At 38.0% G+C, this 21,411-nt stretch overlaps 1 protein-coding gene across 4 annotated transcripts in view; it reads right to left on the bottom strand.

Annotated features, from left to right (window-relative positions):
• Nucleotides 1-20,477, bottom strand: part of UBE2E3 (ubiquitin conjugating enzyme E2 E3) — an 88,812-nt gene extending 68,335 nt beyond the window's left edge. Inside the window, exons 1-3 of one of the 4 annotated variants that reach the window (XM_036858221.1) lie at nucleotides 20,098-20,477; nucleotides 18,844-19,062; nucleotides 16,984-17,034 (exon numbers count right to left, since the gene is read on the bottom strand). In XM_036858221.1, coding sequence (XP_036714116.1) covers nucleotides 16,984-17,034; nucleotides 18,844-19,037 — 245 coding nt within the window. In that variant the 5' untranslated portion in view covers nucleotides 19,038-19,062; nucleotides 20,098-20,477. Of the gene's footprint in view, nucleotides 1-16,983; nucleotides 17,035-18,843; nucleotides 19,063-19,578; nucleotides 19,941-20,097 lie in introns of those variants that run through there. The other 3 variants (XM_036858223.1, XM_036858224.1, XM_036858225.1) reach the window with 3 other exon arrangements.
• Between the last annotated feature and the right edge of the window lie 934 nt (nucleotides 20,478-21,411).

Raw genomic sequence — 21,411 nt, 5'->3', positions numbered from 1 at the left:
AGTTGCTCTGCGGCATGTGGGATCTTCCCGGACCAGGGCTCAAACCCATGTCCCCTGCACTGGCAGGTGGATTCTTAACCTCTGCGCCACCAGGGAAGGCCGATTAACAATTTTTAAAATCACTATTCATTTACCTCAGCTTGATTTAATAAGTACTCTTAATTCCATGTTTTGGAAAGTTACTTTAACAGATTTTTTAAGGTGTTTGTTTAATATACTCTGTCAATCTGAACCTGTATTCAACAAAACTTAAAAAAATACGTATGTATCTTCCACATGCTAGAAACTGGGCTAAATGCTGATAATGAAAAATGCAAAAGATGGTTGCTGAACACAAAAATTTAACTCTCACCAGAGAAATAAATCAATTACCATGCTGTATAATATTTTCTTATTCTGTCCCACTCATCACTGCTATTTGTGGACTAGAATTATTTTTTTGTACAATTACTGGTTCTAATACCTCAGTTTTTCAAAATGTTCTTCCATAAACATGCCTGTTTATTTTTCCATATAACTGCTATTTACCATTACATGTAACATATACAAGGTATGTAATATCTAACTCACTAAAAAAAACAGATGAAATAGGATTATTATCTGGATTTCTGAGAGAAAAGCTAAATAACTTGCTCAAAAGCTCACAGTTAATCTGTGGAGCTGGGACTTGAACTTGTATTTGTCCAACTCCAGAGCCCTTTATCTGGGTCAGCTGGACTTCCTGGATGTACAAAAGGACAGTTTTTGCTCGTCTGTTTGTTTTGCGGGTGGAAGAGGGGGGGATCTGTCTCTGCTTTCCCAATAGTTGGGAATTTTATAGTCACAGTTATTACCTAACTATAATGGTGGCACCTTTGGTTTCCCCCCACCCCTAAATTTAAAAACTGTTCACAAGTATTTTCAACAAATAGAATATTGGCTTTTTGTTAAAAGAGAAGCATATTTTATTATTTTAAGGAAGAATTCTCTTCTAATTCACTGTTTAAGATTTGAGAGTCAGTTAAAATACACCAAATGGTGCTCAACATCAGGAGCGATTAGGAAAATGCAAATCCAAACCACAATGAGATGCCACTTCACACCCACCAGAATAGCTATAATGAACAAACAAACAAATAAACAACAGAAAATAAGTATGGCAAGCACATGGAGAAATTCGACCCCTCATACGTTATTGGTGAGACAGTAAAGTGGCATAGACTTTGTGAAAAACAGTTTGGCAAGTATATGACCACAATTCCACTCCTAGGAATGTACCCTAAAGAACCCAAAACAGGTATTCAAACAAATGCCTGTACACACAAGTTCACAGCAGCACTATTCACAACAGCCCAAAGGTGGAAACAACCAAAATGTCCATAACTTATAAGTGGATAAAATGTACCAAATGCTTTTATTTCATATTGTGTTTCTTTTTTTAAAAAAAACTGAAGTACAGTTGATATACAATATTATATAAATTACAGGTGTACAATATAGTGACTGATAATTTTTAAAGGTTATACTCCATGTATAGTTATTATAAAATATTGGCTATATTCCGTGTTGTACAATATATCCTTGTAGCTTATTTTATACATAATAGTTTGTACCTCTTAATCCCCTACCCCTATGTTGCCCCTCCCCCCCGATAACCACTAATTTGTTCTCTGTATCTGTGAGTCTGTTTCTTTCCTTTTTTTTAGTTATATCATATTATGTATTTCTTGAAATGCTCAATAACTTTTCTTCTTTAGCCTACTGTTGTGATATATCAGAGGACTGGGAACTGCCATTCTTCAGTCTTGCAACAAACTTCCTTTGTTTGAAGAGTATTCTATTTGTTTTTACAATTTTAATGTTCTTTGTTCATCAATGAAATTAGACCATTGTCATTTTGGCAGTACTAGTATCATGCTTGGGGACTTAGGTCATATTTGCCTCAAAACATGTTTAAGGTAGTTTGTCATCTTTTCCTGTGCTCTAGAATAAAAGATAATATGGGAAAGAGCTACCACTTGGAAGTTTAAAACATCTTAACTGTAAATCTATAGAGAAAAGTATTTAATAAAAGTATTAAGCATAAATTTTTAAAAGTTATTTTACAAATAATCTAATTCATGTTTTCAAATGAATCATACTCTGTCAATTATCGTTAAGAGACTGCTGTTGAAGTTTGTTTTAAATTTTCTTTTTTTTTTTCTTTTATTTTTCTTTTCTTTTCTTTATTTATTTATTATTTATGGCTGTGTTGGGTCTTCGTTTCTGTGCGAGGGCCTTCTCTAGTTGTGGCAAGTGGGGGCCACTCTTCATCGCGGTGCGCGGGCCTCCCACTATCGTGGCCTCTCTTGTTGCGGAGCACAGGATCCAGACGCGCAGGCTCAGCAGTTGTGGCTCACGGGCCCAGTTGCTCCGCGGCATATGGGATCTTCCCAGACCAGGGCTCGAACCCGTGCCCCTGCATTGGCAGGCAGATTCTCAACCACTGCGCCACCAGGGAAGCCCTCTTTTTTTTTTTTTTAAATAAAAACATCTAGTAAGATTTAGGGATGTCTCTGGTGCTTTTAGCTAATGCCATCTTCCTCCAAAGTTGCATCTTATTAAGTTCTGATTTACTTCTATTTTCAGCTGTTCGCACTAAAAGTTCATGCCCTCATTAAGTCATTAGCTAAACACACATACATATACACACGGCCCTAATGTTTCGCACACTCCTGCCACACACTTTTACCAATCTTTTGCATTAGGACACAGGCAATCAAAGTATAGAGAGTGCTTATGTTAAGAAACAGCTAGCCATTAAAAACCAAGTAAGAAACACGATCTTAACTGTTCTCTAGCTTCATAGAGAATAAATGGTATTTCATTATCTCCCCTGTCCCTTCCCAAGTCTCCTCATCCCAACAAGGACCCTAAACCTCAGAGCACTATTTCTCAAAAAACTGATTACAGTGCAGCTAGTACGTGAATCCTAAGACATGCTTCTCAAAATGCACATTCTCAGGCCACCCTTGGACTACGAAATTAGAATCTCTGCTTTGGACAATGCTTGATTACAAGAATCTTTTGATTCACCAAGCCTAACCAGAACACTGCCCACATATAGCATTAGGGCAAGGTAACGCCACAACTTATCATACTAACTGGGATATTTCTGAAAGTGAAAGGAAATGCTATTAACAATTACACCAAGACAAAAGATATAAACCAGGATGTATGGTCAAAGTAGGGTTCCTGTGGTATGCCTCACCTCTGAGAATTTGGCTAGCTTCAGACCTACTTTCAACTTAGGAGTTCATTAACATTATCCTAAAATGTAGTGCAAGAGTATTATACTAAGAGGTGAAAATGTAAAGAAACGTAAGATCCACACCCAGTTCTGGTGCCCAGTTCAGTTGGAAAGAAAGAGCATGTGACAAGAGGCGATAAGTAGCAGAGAATAAATATGTAGGTCTCTCAAAAGAGAGATATGCAGGAAAGGCTTCACAAGATGTAGGATTTGAAATGGGCCTTAAAGGAGCACTACTGTTTGGTGGATGAAAGCCAGTCTATGCAGTGAGAGAAGGTAAACAGAGATGCAGAGCCTAGAAACCCATGTTATGCCCAGGGGGTGGGAAACAGACCACTTCTGCCAGAGCATAGCTTTTATACGTAACAGAAATTTAAAATAAAGATAAGTTAAGAACCAAATGCAGAACATTTTGACGTACACCCACTAAAATTCCTGAGGGAATTCCATAATCAAGAAGCAGCTGTGACACAATGTGACATGAGTGCCCAGGGGAAATGAGAAGGGATAAAAGATACAAGAGTGAAAAAAAAGAATAATACGCCACATAAGAGGAAATACTAAATACTTAAAGAAGAGTAATTAGGAGAAAGAAGAGACATTTCAGGGACGTCAAAAAGAAGTTGAAAGTAAAGACATATAAGAAGGCAGGCAGTTAAAACAAAAAAGAAATTAAAAATAAGTCATATGAAGAAAACACTGACAGCTAGATTACCAAATAGCTTTTTCAAATAAAATAGAAGAGGAAAAGCCAGATTACAAAAAGATGAAAGAAATACAAGACAGAAAAGTGGAGATGTGGCGATATATATGGCTCAGTAAACTAGAAGATAAATGGGCAGCCAGAGAGTGGATAAGAAGAGAAAAGGTGACAATTAAATGGGCTTAAAAAAAAAACCTCTCAGAAACAGGATAAGGTTAATAATTGGAAAGAGACCGGAGATAAATGAAAAGGAAAGGTTCAGTTTCAGGCAATGGGCTAGCAGAAAAATCCTGTTAAGAGCACAGGTTTTCCTGTAAATAAAATCAAATTCACTCACAATAAAAAGATCAAAGGAATATACAAAGATACATATTTGCCAGAGAGTGTGTATATGTACACGTTAAGGTCATACAAAAAGCTTAAATTTAATGAAGGATTTCAGAGTTTGGGGGAGGTGTAAAAAGTAAAATGCTAGAGGAAAAAAATATCTATTTTTTGCATAGAAGACAATTTCATATGCAGTAAAATCATACACATTTGGTCATGACAGATTTTACATAAGAAGTCTATTACAAATCATACATTACTAAAGCAATGCTATACAAAAATATTTTTATTACAGCATTATGATTTGCTATCATTATAATGTGGAATCTAGACCAGTAATTTGCAACTGGAAATGATAACCCTTCTTCCCCCCTAGACATCTGGAAATGGGAGGAGGAGTTGGTTTCTGGTGGCCACAGTACTGGGAGAGGCCCTACTAGCACTATGTCAGCGAAGTCCAAGGATGCTCAGCGTCTTCTAAGGCAAAGCACAACCCAGTCCAAAATGCCGAAGTGGACACTGATAAGAAACACTGTAAACAGACAAAGAAGGTCGCTTTTCTTGTGTATTCTTCTTGCATATTTAGATAAAAATGAACAACAAAGTTCATTCTTAAACTTAATTCTTGTGATAATTTGATTCTGATAAAGGTCTTTGCATTCCACCTTAATCTATTTTAATTCAGAACTTAAGAAAAGACATATAGTTCTAACGAAGGAATTTTGGTTATTCTAATGCTAAGACATTGATTATCCCTTGACAAATGAAGAGGTGGCCAGGAAAATATGTTATGCTTAAAGCAACAGTTTCGGTAAGTATTCAGTTTTAAAAATAACACCTAGGGCATTGGTTAAGTTGAATAACATGCATTTGCATTATTTTACCACCAAATATGTCCATGCAACTTTTATACATCCAAAGTTTCCTAAGGCAAAGCAATTTAAGTTGAAGTTTATTTAAAATTAAGAAGGTCTGTAAGGACTATAGCAGCATATACTGAAGTACTGCAATGGAATGAAACACAACAAATACAAGTTCACAATGAGTCTGAAAAGGATAATAGGAAACCAACTCATTATTCTGAAAAGGAAGAAAAAAATAAATCTGATAAACAAGGGGAGGAATTAACCACTTATTCTGCCTTCACTATGTAACTCACCAGATTGGTAACCAAATGGAAGATGTGGGTAAATTTCTCTTAAGAGATGTATTCCAATGACTACCAGCATCACAAAAAGACAATCAGATCTTAAGTGTTTCCTGATAGAAAAGCTCACTACCACCTATAAAGCAGTTTTGTCAAAAGAAAAAAGGGGGGGGGGGCCTATCAATCCTGAACATGAACAAGTCTCTTGACCAAACTCCCAAATTTACAGGAAACACTGAACACAAAGAAAGATATTATACTATGACTAAGAATGCAATAAGCAAATCCAGACTTAGAAACTCAGCCCTATTTCATTAAATAAATTGCAAAAATGAAAAAGAGAAAGACAAAAACAAAAAGAGAGAACTTACAGATTGGAAGATACATAAAAAACATTGACCAATCACAGTGTCTCTACTTTATTTGGATACTGATTCAAATTAGTTGTGAAGAAGGAAGGTAGACATCCCTGAGACATTTGTAAATTTGAACAATGACTGATTCAGGAATTTTGATATTTTTAGATGTGTTAATGACATTGTGGTTAAATTAAAAGAAGTCCTTACCTTTTGAAAATGCACACTGAAATAGCTGTTCTTTAAAAATGCAGATGAAATGATGTCTGAGATTTGCTTCAATGTAATATGGGAGGGTGAAATGGTTTGGTGTTATAGATGAAACGAAATTGGTCAAAGGTTGGTAACTATTGAAACTGGGTGAAGGCTACAAGGGCATTTATCACACTAGTCTGTTTACTTCTGTATATGTTTCAAGTTCTCCATAATAAGTTAATTTAAAAAAATTAAGAAACCTCAGCAGGAGGGAAAAGCGATCATTTGCAACATGTTTATTTTCCGGCTTATAAAAGAACAAAATGAATACTTGGCATAGTCCTCTAATGGATATGGGGATATTAAGCATCTGGGAGGATATAACAGAAATGTCTTTACAAATTTTAAACAGACACTGGTGTAAATAAAATAAAGAAAATCTAAAGGTGCACTAGTTAAAACCGTCGCTGAATTCCACACGGGTCGTGTGCATCTAAGTTTGTGTTTAAACCCTTCAAATGCCAGATTTCCCCTCTTTGTGATAGCAGGTAGATTTACTACAAGTATTTACAAATCCAACAAATATTACCAATACCCTTAGAAACAAGTGTGAAACAAAAATAAAACCATAAAGCCAAGGCTTTATGATGCCCTCTATATTTTGATGTTGTTACTGTTTAAATTGAGAAGACCACAGAAAGCAGTAGGAAGCCATAAAAAATGTGCAGCCACAATCTTCTGAGATCAATTCTCTTGGGGACCCTAAATAAATGGATTCTTGACCTACTAAAATTTAATGTAAAAAAATGATCCATTTGTAAAGGACCTATAAGATTGTAAATGGCAAAACAAACTACAAATAACCACCCTCAGAAAGGGAATGAATGGTGTTTATAAAAAGCGAGTCCCATGGATATAAAGGGAGAATCATCATGATGATTTATAAGTAAAGGAAAATAAAATAAAAAGGTAACAAAATTCATGTTTCCCTAGGCCTTTCACTCAGACCAAAACATGTGGAGCTATACTCCCAAAAGCAATTTCAGACTAGAGATGTCTTTATTTCTCCCCAGACAAGCTAGAAGTTAAACAGAATGACAAAGTATATTTACTCTGGGACAGTGAAGCAGCAAAGAAACTTCAGAATGGCAAAACTGGTCGAAATCCCTCCAAAACAGACAGATTAAACCTTGGACAATGAATGAACAAGGCAATATTGCAACTCCTTTCAAAGTTTTATCTGTTGCAAATAACCATAAAATTAAAACAATTATTATTTACAACAAGGACCAAACAGGAGGCTGGGATTTTTAAAATTTAATAACTCTAGAAATTTGACCCTCTTGCTATTACTTAAGGTTAATCACATCTTACTGACCATCACATCCAAAACAGGTGCTAAAAACAAGCTTACGCTATTTCCTTTTATACCCTTAAAAAACTGATGAAATGTCAACAGAAAGAAAAAGCTGAAAGTTTTAGAATTTAATTTTTATACAGCATTTAGACAAGATGGAAGACACAGATATGATTCATAAAACTCATTTCGTTTTATCAATCTAAAATGAACTATATCAACCTAGCAGGTCACACTGAAAACATCAGCTCTGTTTTCTAAGCAGAACAGTTCCTCTTCCAGAGAAACTCCTAGGAAAAAAGCAAATCTCCATACTATTATCTGGAAATATTTTTGTATAAACTCACAAGTTTAGGAAAAATAGTGCTTAAATAAACTATGAAACTATAGAAAACAAGACAAAATTAAGAGGGATCTAATATAAAGCCAAATTTCTATAAAAAGTCAGATCTAATACCAGTATTAAAAAATAACAAGAGCACATGTTGCTGAGAAATCAGCATTAAAATACTCCTAAAATCCTATGTGATTAGGACTTTTCTCCATAAAACTAGAAATTCTTATCCATAGATTTTTTTTCCAACTTCAAAGCAATTCATAAACATAGACCACTTCACAATACCCCAGACAAAAAAGTAGAGGCAGATTTAAAGTCTCACTGCTTTGCCCAAAGAAAAGCCTTACACAAGGAACTACAAGCCAGAGAACAAAGATTTGCCTTTTCCATCACGATCATATTCAATCCCTGACCTTCTTCCTTACAAGGCAAGAGAATAGGCAAGAAAGCTGGCAACTTGGGGAATGCTCCTTGAAAAGAAAATGCTTCTGAATGATTTAAAAAGAAGAAAAAAAAAAGACCCAAGGCGAGCCTAGCACCCCCAAGCCAAAGAAGGCAACTCTTCTTTCTCCAACTCACCATCTGGACCTCACTTGCCAGGTTCTAAAACCATACAGTATTTTGGATCCTTCAAGAGACTATAAGCAAACAAATGGGATGTACTTATACTAAGCATGCACCTACAAACCCTTAAACAACTCTGAATGCTTTTACCAGATTTCTCAAGCAGCAGTGTACAAAAGCAAAAGTGCTTACCTTCACGTAAAAAGTAAGCCTAACGGGCTTCCCTGGTGGCGCAGTGGTTAAGAATCTGCCTGCCAATGCAGGGGACACGCATTCAAGTCCTGGTCCGGGAAGATCCCATATGCCGCGGATCCCACATTCCACTTGTTGCGGAGCAACTAAACCCATGCGCCACAACTATAGAGCCCACGCTCTAGAGCCCATGAGCCACAACTACTGAGCCCACGCGCCGCATCTACTGAAGCCTGCACACTCTAGAGCCTGTGTTCTGCAACGAGAAGCTGCCGCAATGAGAAGCCCGCGCACCGCAACGAAGAACAGCCCCCGCTCCCCTCAACTAGAGAAAGCCTGCGAGTAGCAATGAAGACCCAACACAGCCAAAAATAATAAATAAATAAATATATTAAAAGAAAAAAAGTAAGCCTACATTTTTGCCCTGGAGCTGTTATATATATGCACTACATGTGTGACAACTCTCAGATTAGCTTTTGAAATCTTAACAAGAATGATACTTCAAAGGATTGTTTTGGGAATTAAATAAAATAGCATATTAATAGGCACTATACTATGGAATCCAGTAGTGTCAGGCTGGGTGCTCACCTATTCATGAAGTATATATCCTTTGTATATAGGGAGAGAAATCGATTTCTCACTGAATATCCATATGCTCCCCGACATTTTCCAGCCACCTTGCAGTTGGTCGAGGCCAAGTGATTAATTCATGTCTTAACTTCCAGACCAAAGCACTTAACAGTTAGACAGCACATGACCCTCTAGCTATCTTGCCTGGACACATGTTCCAAATGGCAGGGCTACAAGATGTAAGCTGCACAGATCTGAGCCGACACGTGGAAGAGCTAACCAGGAGAGTCTGGACCCACAGAGGACTTCATACAAGTGAGACAAATGTTTATATGTTCACGTTATAAGCTTTCTAGGTTTGTTTGTTAACGCAACACAGCTTAGCAAAATTCAACGTCTCCTTTTACAGCCTAACTGCACTCAAATGCTAGACAAAATGCATACATAAAAATGGCAAGTCCTGAGCTTAGGTATTAAAGGATATCTTCCTTTCTGTGTAATTTTGTATATCCAGGATGAATAGAATGGTTAAAAGAGAATTCTGATAGCAAAGCAGAAAAGTAATCGAATGTACACAGAATAACTTAAAAAAGAAACTGATACTTATAGTTTCACCTTAAGGAGAAAAAATTCTAAAATCAAGAGTCTAAACTTTTTTCTAGTTAAGCACACAAATTATACAAAAAAAAAAAAAAAAAAAGCAACAGTACAAAAATAACAACCGAGAAACTAAAAACAGCTATCAGGAAACAGGTAAAAGAAAGAAAAGCTGAACAAGACTTTAAACACCCTTTCACCATGAGTAAAATAGCTGAAGTCACTTGTCATTGTAACAGAAGTATTATAGAGCCACAATTGCTTACCCGCAATTCTGGAATATCCCAAAAGCTCTAAAAATCAAAGATTAAAAAAAAAGTAAGTTTGGAGAAAAATAATTTGGCAGCAACACCAACACCAAACATGAACTAACCAAAAACTATCTGTAGTGTCTATTTATCCCCTTAATATGAACATGCATACAATTTGACTGTAGAAATATGAATGTGTTTGATTATGGAGTGCTTCTCCAGATCCCACTGGCGGTGTTACATAAAACACAACAAATATATCACATTCCCTTTCTAAAATCTTAAAATTTCCGAATTCTGAAACATTACTGGCCCCCAAGAGTTTGGAATAAAGGACTGTGGACTTGTAACAATAATAGAAGTAAATAATCTCTGTGTTGTCTTAATGATAAAAATAAAAGTCAAATGAAGAGCATGGCTTTCTAACCTGTTTGTAGTTCAATCAATGTACTGAATCCAATTGAATTTTGATGACTTTCCAATGGTATTTCTACTTGATGATACTTCAATATTCCCAGTAGCACACAGATACAACCAGCCTAAAGCTAAATCATGAGAGGGTATAATTAACTAGAAGGAGACTAGTTAATTAAAAATACTGCTGTAAGCATTTCTGGCCTCAATAGACCATAATTTAGCAGGTACTCAAGGTAGCCATTCCTGTAGGTTCACATAAAAAAACAGACATGTATCAGATAACATAAGATAAACTACAGCACAAGAGTAGTGGGAGATGGGGATACCAACTCTGAGGAAGGTATAGGAGAATGTATTCAGTAGGCATCACTAGTAAGAGGAAAATGGTAAAAAGCAAACCATGTAAAAATTAAAGAGGCAAGGTACTGGAATAAACATCTACAGCAGGATTTCTCAACCTCAGCACTACTGACATTTTATAGCCCAGATAAATCTTTGCTGGAGGGAGTTGACCTAGGCATTACAAGGTATTTAGCAGCGTCCCTAACCTCTACTCACTAAATTATCAGTAGCAGCCCCTCTTCCCCCAGTTGTGAAAAGTCTCTAGGCATTGCCAATTGCCCCCTAGGCCAGGGTGGGGTGAGGGAATAAGAAGGCAAAAACTGCCCCCAGTTGAGAACTGAGGCAAGAGAAATATTAAAAGTTTAAAGATGTTTATTCTTCTAGATTCTAAAATGCCAAATATATTTCCCTGTTAAAAGCAGTATGGGAAGGGAAAAAACCATTTTCTATTTCTCTAGATCTGCAGGTGGTTTTGTTCTATGTTTTTAATCTTAATTTTGTAGGAAAGACCAGAATGGCAGATCAAGTTCTCTGTTATCAATTGGAGCGCCCGGCACTCTTAAGGAACAATGACTTGTTGACTTTCTTATAACTAAACATATCCATCTGCTGTTACAGCAACTTATTCAAGGAGAGAATAAGGTACCAGTTGGTTATGTATAGAAAGGAACAACAAAACAATTTGAGAGTCCTGCATGTAGCGGCAAAGTAACCACGCAACTTTTTAAATGCACAGTTTTCACACACTTTCTAATTACATTATCTGCACTGAACTTAATAGATCCCTAATAAAAATGTGACCTTTAGATGGGGAAGAATATTATTTTCAATCACATCGTTCTTTTGGAAAAAATTTTTAGTCACAACAGAACTGAGTCCTTCTGCTACACTGGCATATATGAGGGAAATAATTAGCTTTACTGTGAATCAATTTCCTTTTATAATAAAAATGGTAACCAAATACCTCTGAATAATCATATTAAAAATTACAATTATGAAAAAGTAAAGAATATATGGGATATTTAATAGATTTTCTCCAATCCAAACTCATTGTTTTGCCTGGAATTTCTATTCCTGTCAATCTGACAGACTTCAACTTATTTATTAACTTAATAAATCTTCACATGAAAAGCACTGTGTGAAGCAAGACAGAAAAATGTTCAAGACAATCCTCCTTTCAAAGGAACACTAACTCTTGCAGAAGGTAGACAAACAAGTAAATAATTATAGTATATAGTATTAACATACCGGATTCACGTATTGATATTACAGCTGTGCTGAACCAATTATTAGCTTATTGAAAAATAAAACATTTAAAATTATCAGGAATGTCCAAGTACCAAGAAAAATCCTCATGATTTTTGAGGTCTATGCTGATGCCAAAATGTAATTAATTAATAATAAAATAAGAACTATCTCTTGGTAGATGACCACAGTAGAGTGAGATGGAAAACACCTTCAGTCAGAGTAGTTCTATACTTATCTGTTTTACAAATCAAGCATCCAACTGAGATTTAATTTTTATAAAAAGGCAACTGCAGGATTTTTTTTCAAGAGTTGAGAACAAAAGGACTAGATGATTAATGACACAATTTTGTTTTATAAAATAGGGTACCTTCACATAGCACACACTGGCTAATATAAACTGGCTAATATTGTTGGCTAACAGCAATCAAATGCATAAGTAAAAAAGAAAAAGCAATCTATCCATATGTGTGGGAGGGTTTAAAACCAAGTATTGTATAAGCAACCAACAAAGCTATGTAGATATCACATGTTATTTTGATCATGACCTGCTTTCATACACCAATCAGAGAAAGCTTCCAAAATCTCTCCCTAGATCAGAGAGAAGGAAAGAATGCTATGTTTAGGTAACGAGTAAACTGTATCAATTCAGAATCTAAATTTTACAAAAACATTGATATAATCTCATTCTCAATACAGTAAAACTACAAATTCCTACAATGGAACATTTAAAAGGGAAAACATAACTATCACCATTATTTAAGAATTTTTTATTATAATTTATTGGACAGTCAGAGCATTCTCTACTGAATTAAGTATCATTAACCTTATGCATATTCCTTTAAAGAGGATATACTATTTCTTCAGATTTACCCAATGTTCTTAGGTTTATTTTCTTTTTTACTCAAGTTCCAAGGAACTGCTTTTACTAACATCAAAAAAACAGCTGCCTGACATAGTCTCAATAAATAGGTGCGGAGCTGATTAGGATGAAATTATTCCTACAGTCAGATGCTGATGCACTGGAGAAAACGCCAGCAAGAGTGAAGGCATTCTGCTATAAACTAGCTCTTTAACCATCTACGGCCACTTTATTGACCAAGTTTACATTGTTAAAAAAATTTTAAACATATTAATTCATCTAATCCTCACAACAAACTTATAAAGAGGGATATCATTTTAATCTTCATCATACAGATAAGAAACTGAAAGACAGAAATATTCCATACCTTATCTAAGTTAACATAGCTATTAAGTGCCAGAGCAGGGATTTGAACCCAGACAGTCCAGTTCCAGTACCACTGCTTTTCAAACCTTAGTATACATACAATTCACCTGGAAATCTAGTTGAAATTCAGATCCTGATTCAGTACTTCTGCAGTGGGGGAGGCAAGATTCTACATTTCTAAAAATCTCACCTGTGATGCAGATGATGCTGGTCTGAAGACCACCCTTTGAGCAGCGAAGTTCTACCTTCCCTAGAAATGGTGCAAAGTGGTGGTAACCCTCCAAAGGAGATAGAGCTCATCCAGTTAGACAATTAGGCTTACAAATAAATCAGGGCTTGCCAACTTCTGGTTTAGAACTTAACTGCTTCTCTTATTAATTTTTTTTTTAGAAAGAAGGAAATGAGCAAAATTTGCAAGCATTAGTACCTACTTTCAGGTTTCGCATATTAATACTATAACTTGATACCGTCACACCTCCCTCCCAATAAGGTCTTCCCACATTCAAAAATTATTTACAAATGTCCCTGAATACCTACTTAACACAGATTCAATCTGAACATGTTAAAGAATATTTTTGGAGCGTATTTTTCTACTTTCTCAGATACAGAAAGAATTAGAGGCTAAGTTCAAAATCCAGCACCTTTCTAAACTTCTGCCACCTGTCAAGTCCTGAGAGGACAAGGACACTCTTTGGATGGAACGTAAATGTCTTAATAGCACATACAACTTCCCTTCATTGTCACTGGTGTATCAGCTGTTTATACTCTAATCTGGAATACAGTAAAGAGTATGAATTGAAGGCACTAAATGTTATATCCCTATGTTTAGAATGCTTTGGCCTAAAGCACTCCAATACCTAAAAATTGAAATGCCATCAAATCACTGGAAATAACATTTTATCAAACTTTTATACTATTGGGAAAAGAAATATCAATACTATCAAAATGTTTTCAAACATGTTTAAAGCCACACACTCAATTCAGTAATTAAGTCTATCCTATGATCACCCTGGGTGTATACATATTTGACACAGCTGTATAATAACTAAAGAATATTTTATTAATTAAACATAGGAAGGAATTTAAGAAAAATCTTAATCAAGTCTGAGTAATTTTGGTTTTGTTGAGTTTTCTTGTATTCCATTCAACTTTTTCCTGAATGTACACAGACATACTTTACATTTCTCCCCTGAGGAAGAATTAAATGTGTCACGTACTTTGATAAGCTTATAAAAATCATATTCAAAACCATAATTGAATTCTGATTACACATTAAAGTCAAAAGAATTAGGTTTCATAGATTTCAGGCAATATGAATTCACATACTCTAGAATTTATTAATATAGTCCCATTTTTAATTAAGACAAAAATTAACAAATTTAAACTGTACGATCAACATAAAGCTAAAATTCTCACCAACGCACCTGTGAATACAAGAACACCACAAGTGTGACACAAAGGTAAAAACACAATACAAATTTTAAATTAGCTGTCAAAATCCTAAAATGCCTCCACTAAACACTCACTATTCCAAATTCCTGCTCAAGAACAAGGACTAGATGTTCTTCCACCCAAAAGAATCTGAAGACTCATAGAAAAACACACAAAACTATGTGGGTATTTTACTTGTCCAGCATATGAAGGAAGGCTGTCCCCAAACTAATAAAAAAAACTTCTCCAGTCTCCTACTAAGACTCATATTTTCTGTTTTTTTTCTTTAATCACTCACACAGTCACAAAGAAACTCATACGTAACAAGAAGCAGAGAACTGAAAGATGTCATTTGCAATAGTTGACAGTGATCACAAGTTGTGACGAGGGAAAGCACAGATGATGTAGTCCAAGTTACTGCACACGAGCAAGCCCAAAGGTTCACTATTTCACTAGCCTAATCACTAAATGTGAAGCATTATTTCATGGACTGAAAGGAAATCTGGTAGATAAAGAGAAAAATAATAACAAGTTAAACTTTCTATCTCCAAGAAAGACTCTACTTCCTCTAAAATAATCGTCAGTGACCTTGTGGAAACATTCCTGGGCTAAACATGTAGAGCACATTTCTTCAGCAACTGCAACACTAAGCAACTGCTCTGAGGGCATCTCACACATGTCTACTGGGTTCGCTAGATCTACACAAGAACGCTAGTTTGTGCCATTTGCAGAAAATCAACAAAAACTTTTAAAAAATGTTTGACCTTACATGCAATTTTAAAACATTTAAGACCTTTGAACTGATAGATCTTTATGTCTTTTACAATGAGAAATACCAGAATACACTCTGCAAGTTAAGTGATTCTTCCAGAGAGCAAATTTAACTTGACCTCCCTAAATGGCTACAGATTTGACACACCATTTAGAAGCCTGAAAGGAAATACTTTCATTTATTTATTCTCTAAAGCAGTGCCGTTCAACAGAAATATAATGCGAGCCACATATGTAATTTTAAATTGTCTAATAACCGTATTAAAATGGTAAAAAGAAGAAATTAATTTTAAAACATTTTATGTAACCCAACATATCAAAAATATTAACATTTCAACATGCAATAAATATTTTTCAGAAAATCAGTTAAGATATTTTACAAAAATTCTTTTCTTCATACTAAGTTTTCAAAATCTGATGTGTATTCTACACTTACAGAACATCTCATTTTTGGACTACAGCTGAAATGGTCAATAACCACAAGTGGTTAGTGGCTACGTTATTGGACAGTGCAGCTCGTAAGCGCTACTTTGAGATCTGACATACCACTATGTTTAAAATTAGTCTACATTCATGTTTCCTTTTTGAACTGAAATGTCTGATTACAAGTATGAGCAAATAAGGATCAGATCACCTTACTGGAGGACCCAGTTAACACACATGATAAGAAGCAGTTGGATTATATCCTATTATATCTCAAGTAGACTTCAGAAATAGGTCTGATCATCACAAGTGAACACAACTTGTAGCAAAAATATAGGTAAGACAAGAAAACATTTTCATACCAAACCACAACACTGCCTTATTTCTAGCAGCCACTCTTGTTCTTGAGCAGGTATCTCCATGCAAATTATCTAAAGACTGGTTTTCTAAGTTTGATGAATTTTGGAAGCCATAAAGTCACTGCTGAAAAACTGAGCGCTAAGTAAGAGGAATTTAAAAAAATTTTTCAGGGAAAAAATTATCAACCAGTTACTTTTAATACACCTATACCAACCAACAATCTTAAATTATTCTACATGAGTTTCACTGAAATGACTTCTTTCCACAAATTCCAACTCATTCACTGCTTTTTATACATGTATTTCAAGTACTAAAATTACTAAGAATTTTCCCAAGTAATTAGGCCATTTAATTAAAATGTAAATAATTCCAGCAATGCATTCTCTAGAAAGCAGCAACTAAAACCATTAGCTTAGCACGTAAAATTTGTCCTTAAGGCAAGTTACTGAATAAATCAAACAGAAACAACTATACTCTTGTTTACTGCATTTACATTTTGTAACACCATATTCAGCAATTTCTAAATTTGGAAGGTCAGTTCAGATTGCACACAAGCAGTAACTTTAAAGCTTAGCAAAATTTTAGAAGTTTCTGCAATATACTTCTGAATAAACACAGTATAGAACTATTACAGCAGAACAAAAATCAGCACTATTCATACTAATCCCAGCAAGAAGCACAAAATCAATATATTCGTAAGTCCGAAGTGTATGATACACGCTAAAAAGGTTTTATTCCTCCCACATTTATTTAATTCATCCAAGACAATTTTTGTTTCATCCACTTGCAAAGCTGAAAAGAAGCAAATGTAGCCTCTTCTGCAGCACACATATTCAAGGACAATACATGAATCTCTTGATATTTTTCCACAATTTGAAATTAAAACAAGATTTGTTTCTTACCTGCAGTTAGGAGGAGGATCAAGGGTTATTTCAGCTAGCTCCTTCTGAATTCTGTTAGTGAAATGAGAAGAGACAAAAAGGATCTGAGAGAGTCTACAGAATAACCGGGGAATCACACTGCCCTCTACCACCATGCAGTTAAATGCAAGGCTGGCTTCGCCTTCAGTAACGCTAACATGGCTGCTTCCTCTTTGTTCTCAGAGGCATAACCCAAGTCCCTTAACAGAAACTTTGCAGCTTTTTTTCTCACTTGCTACTATAAATAAGTAAGACATTTACACCTGATTTGAGAACTAGCCCTCCGCTAGTACTCAGTAAAGGATATAAAATGTATTTTAAAACACTTTTTACCAAAGAAATTCTCTTTTCAAGCTTATATGCAAATGAGACAAGAAGGGAGGAGGGAAAGCACTGGAATATTTGACAATGACTTCAAGTCACTTTTACCAAGGTAAGAGTTAACAGGCTACTGCAAGTGCACATTAATAATTCTGACAATATTTTATCTTTAAAAAAAAAGAGTTTGAAATTTACAAATATTTTTACCAGTGAAAAACTTCCAAAGGATTCTGGCATTCTTATTTAACTGAATCTGTCTTCCCTGACCTTAAGTACAGCACTTAAATTTAATAAATTTGGGAGAAGAGATAATGATAGCCTTGAAGTAAGAGGAAAAAACGCAGTCCTTATTTTATTCAAATTTAAAATGCTTTCAAAACTTAAGATGTGTCTAATATGTTCATCAACAAGATTACAACAAATTGAGAATTTTAAATTATCTCAAAGACTGCTGTTATTTCATAAATATTCTCGTTATTAATACTTGATTATTGATGTAATAGAGGTGAAAATCCATAGAATATCACTACAGAATGCCAACATTTGATCAGCTTTTATATTTTCTTTTTCTTTTGGTTGTGATCAACAAAAATCAATAAAATGTCAATATTGGTTAATGCTATAGAAGCATTTGATGTATAATTACTAGAAATCATGGGTATTCCACTACTACTACCACTGATGGAGTCCCACTGACAGTCTTTTTTTCACCATTACAGATAACATAAATCAACAAGAAACAAATGATCTTTCACTTATATCCAACAAAATATGTTTCTCCTGCTGTTGAGTATTAATGTGACAAGCATATCCACAAGTTTTAGAGTGAAGAGGAAAAATGACAAAGTTGTCACTCACCAAGTGCCACCTAAAATGTAAATGGCTACTTTTCAGTTTTATTTGCCCTCACAAGGACACAGAGCTATATAACCATAGCCTAATTACAGAAAGTAATACCTGGGATGCATGACTTAAAGTCGTTTGTAAAACTGAAAGCAGATTTGGAGCACAATTTTAAAATCTGCTTTCAAATATAGCCAAGGCCTTGAATTTACAAATTTTCTAGCAAACGTGACCATTTCTGATCATTAAGTTTCATGAAGAGAGACACTGCGGATCTAAGTGTCAATTTCAAGGAAGCCGAATATGACTCATAAAAAGGAAACATCCTCAAATGTATCAGCTAATTTGGGTTCACCAAATTTTCCTTGCCAACTCCTTAAACAATCTGTCAGATGTTAGTCCAATCTCTGCTCAAGGACACTCTCACTGAAGTTACCAAAGTACAGAACGAGTTTGCTTAAAAGTCTAATTCTAATAAAGTCTAATAACGAGTTTGCTTAAAAGTCTAGGGAGGAGGATTATATGCCACCTAAAGAATGACAACTCATTCAAGTCCAAATAAAACTGAGCGCAAAGGAAATGTTTTCGAACTATTGCTACTGATGTAAAACCAACAAAAGCGTCCAGCCATTTGGAAGACAACCTGACAACGTGCTTAATCCTTTTTTTACACATTACCTTTTAGCACTAGTGGATAACTTAGCAGTGGTTTTGCTAGAGAGTTTGGTGTTTTTCTTCTGCTGGGTGGCAGAAGGTTTTCTTTCTTCTTGTTCTTCAGGCTCTGGAGCGGCTGGGTCTCGCTGGTCCGCATCTGAACTACCACTGCTGGTGCTGGGGCTCTCATCATCGGACCTTTGCCGATCACTGGACATCTTGGTGAAGTTATTTCTTGGAAAACTTTTAAAGAGAAAAGGGAGAAAGAAAGGAAATGTAAGTCTAAGAAATAAGCCAACAGCATTTTCTTCTCTTAATCTTCACCTAAAATCATATTTTAATGAAAACGCTTCAAAAGTGTTCACACATCTCATCGTACAGGAAGGTTACAGGGGAGGTGATGTGTCTCACAACGGCAGCGTTCAGGGCTTTACCGAACTCAAGTTAGAAAACCCACTCACATTTTTTTCCATCCCTTGGACAATCTATCAATTGTCTACTTTCTCAGAAGGCATGAAACAGATTTGCCAGGGAACTTAGGCAACGAGCATTAATAACGTATGACACACTGTAAATAACAGATCTCGCTGAAAAATGTTAAAAAGTCACTAATAACGTCTAAATATTTACACACTGACATTGGTCAAAGCTACCAAATTCCCTTTCCGAGAGGAAAACATACCCTATTAATAGCCCATATGCTTATTTAAGGTGGCGATTCCTCCTCTGAGCCCGTAAGCCTTTAAATACAACACTTACGAATTTTAAAAAATCAACTAACAAGCTGCTCTGGCCGTTTTCACGGCCAGCAGAGAAGATTCATCCGGCCAAGACCGAGCTGCCACCCTGGGAAAAGCAGAATTCAAACTGCACCTTCTGCAAAGCTCCCCGTGCCATCAAGGTTCCTCGCTCAATTTTTACAGCACGGACCGACATTTTGTCCAAAATAACGAAAAAAAAAATTTGAGAGGAAAAACAAACAAACAAAGCCCCAAGAAGTGCAACAAATTTCCGCGCCCGCCGAGGCGAGCCGCGGCCGGCGACGGCGGCCACGCAGCTCCGCGGCCCTTTGTGGGGAGGGCCGCGCGGGGGCCGCGGGCAGCGCTCACCGCGCCGGGCGCCAAGTGATGCGAGCAGCCCGGCCGGCCCCGCCGCGGCTCGCGGACACCGGCGGCGCGGGCTCCCGGCGCGAACAAAGCTGCCCGCCCCCGCCCCCTCCCCCACCGCCGCCGCCGCCCCGGCCGCCCCCCACGCGGCCCCCCGGCCCCGCCGCCTTACCTCGGCCGCCCGCCCGGCCCGCTCGCGCGCCGCTACGATGTGGGGGAGGGAGAGAGAAAAAAACCCTTCCTTAAGGAAATGGAGGCAGCTGGGGGGGGGGAAAGGGGGGGGAGGGAAAAAAAGAAGCCGAGGAGGCTCTGGCCGGGGAGTGTGGAACATTGAAAGTCGGAGGGGGTTGTGCAGTGCCGGGCTCCGGCCGGAGGGTGGCGCCGCCCAGCGCCTTCGGAAAAAAGGGGGGGGTGGTGGGAGCTCGGCTGGGCGAGGGCGCGAGCTCCCGGCGAGGCGTAGGGGACGCGGGAGACCCCCGCGCACTGTGGCCTCCAGCCGCTGCCGCCCGGCTCGGCTCCTCCCGGCCGCGCAGTCAGCAAGTTCCGAGGCGAGCGCGGGGGGAGGGGAGGGCGCGGCGGCGGCGCGCGTGCTCGCTCGCTGCTTGCCTGGCGGACGGGCGCGCGCCGCCGGCGCCCGGCGGGCGCGAGCTGTTCTCGCGCGCTCCCGCGCGCTCTCTCCGCGCCTCCCTTCACCCGGGGGGCGCACGCGTCCGCCCGCGCGCGGCCAGGACAAAGAGCGCGGCGGGGACCCGGCGGGCTGGCCCCTGACGCCCTTGGCCGCGGAGCTGGTACCGGAGAAGGCGGGGGCACGGGCGCCGTCTCGCGGGGCCGCTGTGCCACGGGGTGGCTTCCGGCCTGAGCCCGCCTCCGGAGCGAGGCTGCCCATTGGACTACCCGCCCCGCAGGCTGGGGCCAGGGTCATCCCCGGGGCTGGCCGCATCCCCTCTCCCTACACACGGGCCGGCGTGGTCCACGGGGCCCCCACGCCTGGGCAAGGGCCCGGGGCGCGTGGCCGGGAGTCCCCCCGCTGCCCTGGATGACTGGAGACTAATGGGTGTCGTTGACGAGGCCAGGCACGCAGGCGGAGGAAAGCTGCCTCTTGCCCCTCGTGTGAGCTAAAGGGTCAAGATGGGGTCTTGGGCATTGAGGGAGGGGAAAAGGATTTCGAGACTAGGTGAGCAGCCTCTGCTTCTCCTTGGCCCTCAGCCTTCCAAAGGGGAAGGTCCTTCGGATGCTTGGAAAACTTAAAAATTCAGAACAATTATTGAAATGTCCCACTCAACATTTTTTAAAGTGAAGAGGGTCCTTGTAAGGAGGGTTCATACCTGATGCTTTGCTGGATGCCCTTCTGACGTGCCTGCTAGACGCCAGTTCTGGAAAGAGAAGCCCTAAGTGATACTGGGTCAGAATGTCCACACAGAAAATCTTCAGATGGGGTTAAGGGAAGGTTAGTTTTGTTCTGTCATTCTCGCTTGCAATCTCCAGG

The sequence above is a fragment of the Balaenoptera musculus genome, chromosome 7, assembly GCF_009873245.2.
Source record: "Balaenoptera musculus isolate JJ_BM4_2016_0621 chromosome 7, mBalMus1.pri.v3, whole genome shotgun sequence".
Lineage (NCBI taxonomy): Eukaryota > Metazoa > Chordata > Mammalia > Artiodactyla > Balaenopteridae > Balaenoptera > Balaenoptera musculus.
The sequence above is the reverse complement of the archived record's forward strand: the minus strand, read 5'-3'. Positions and strand labels throughout refer to the sequence as shown.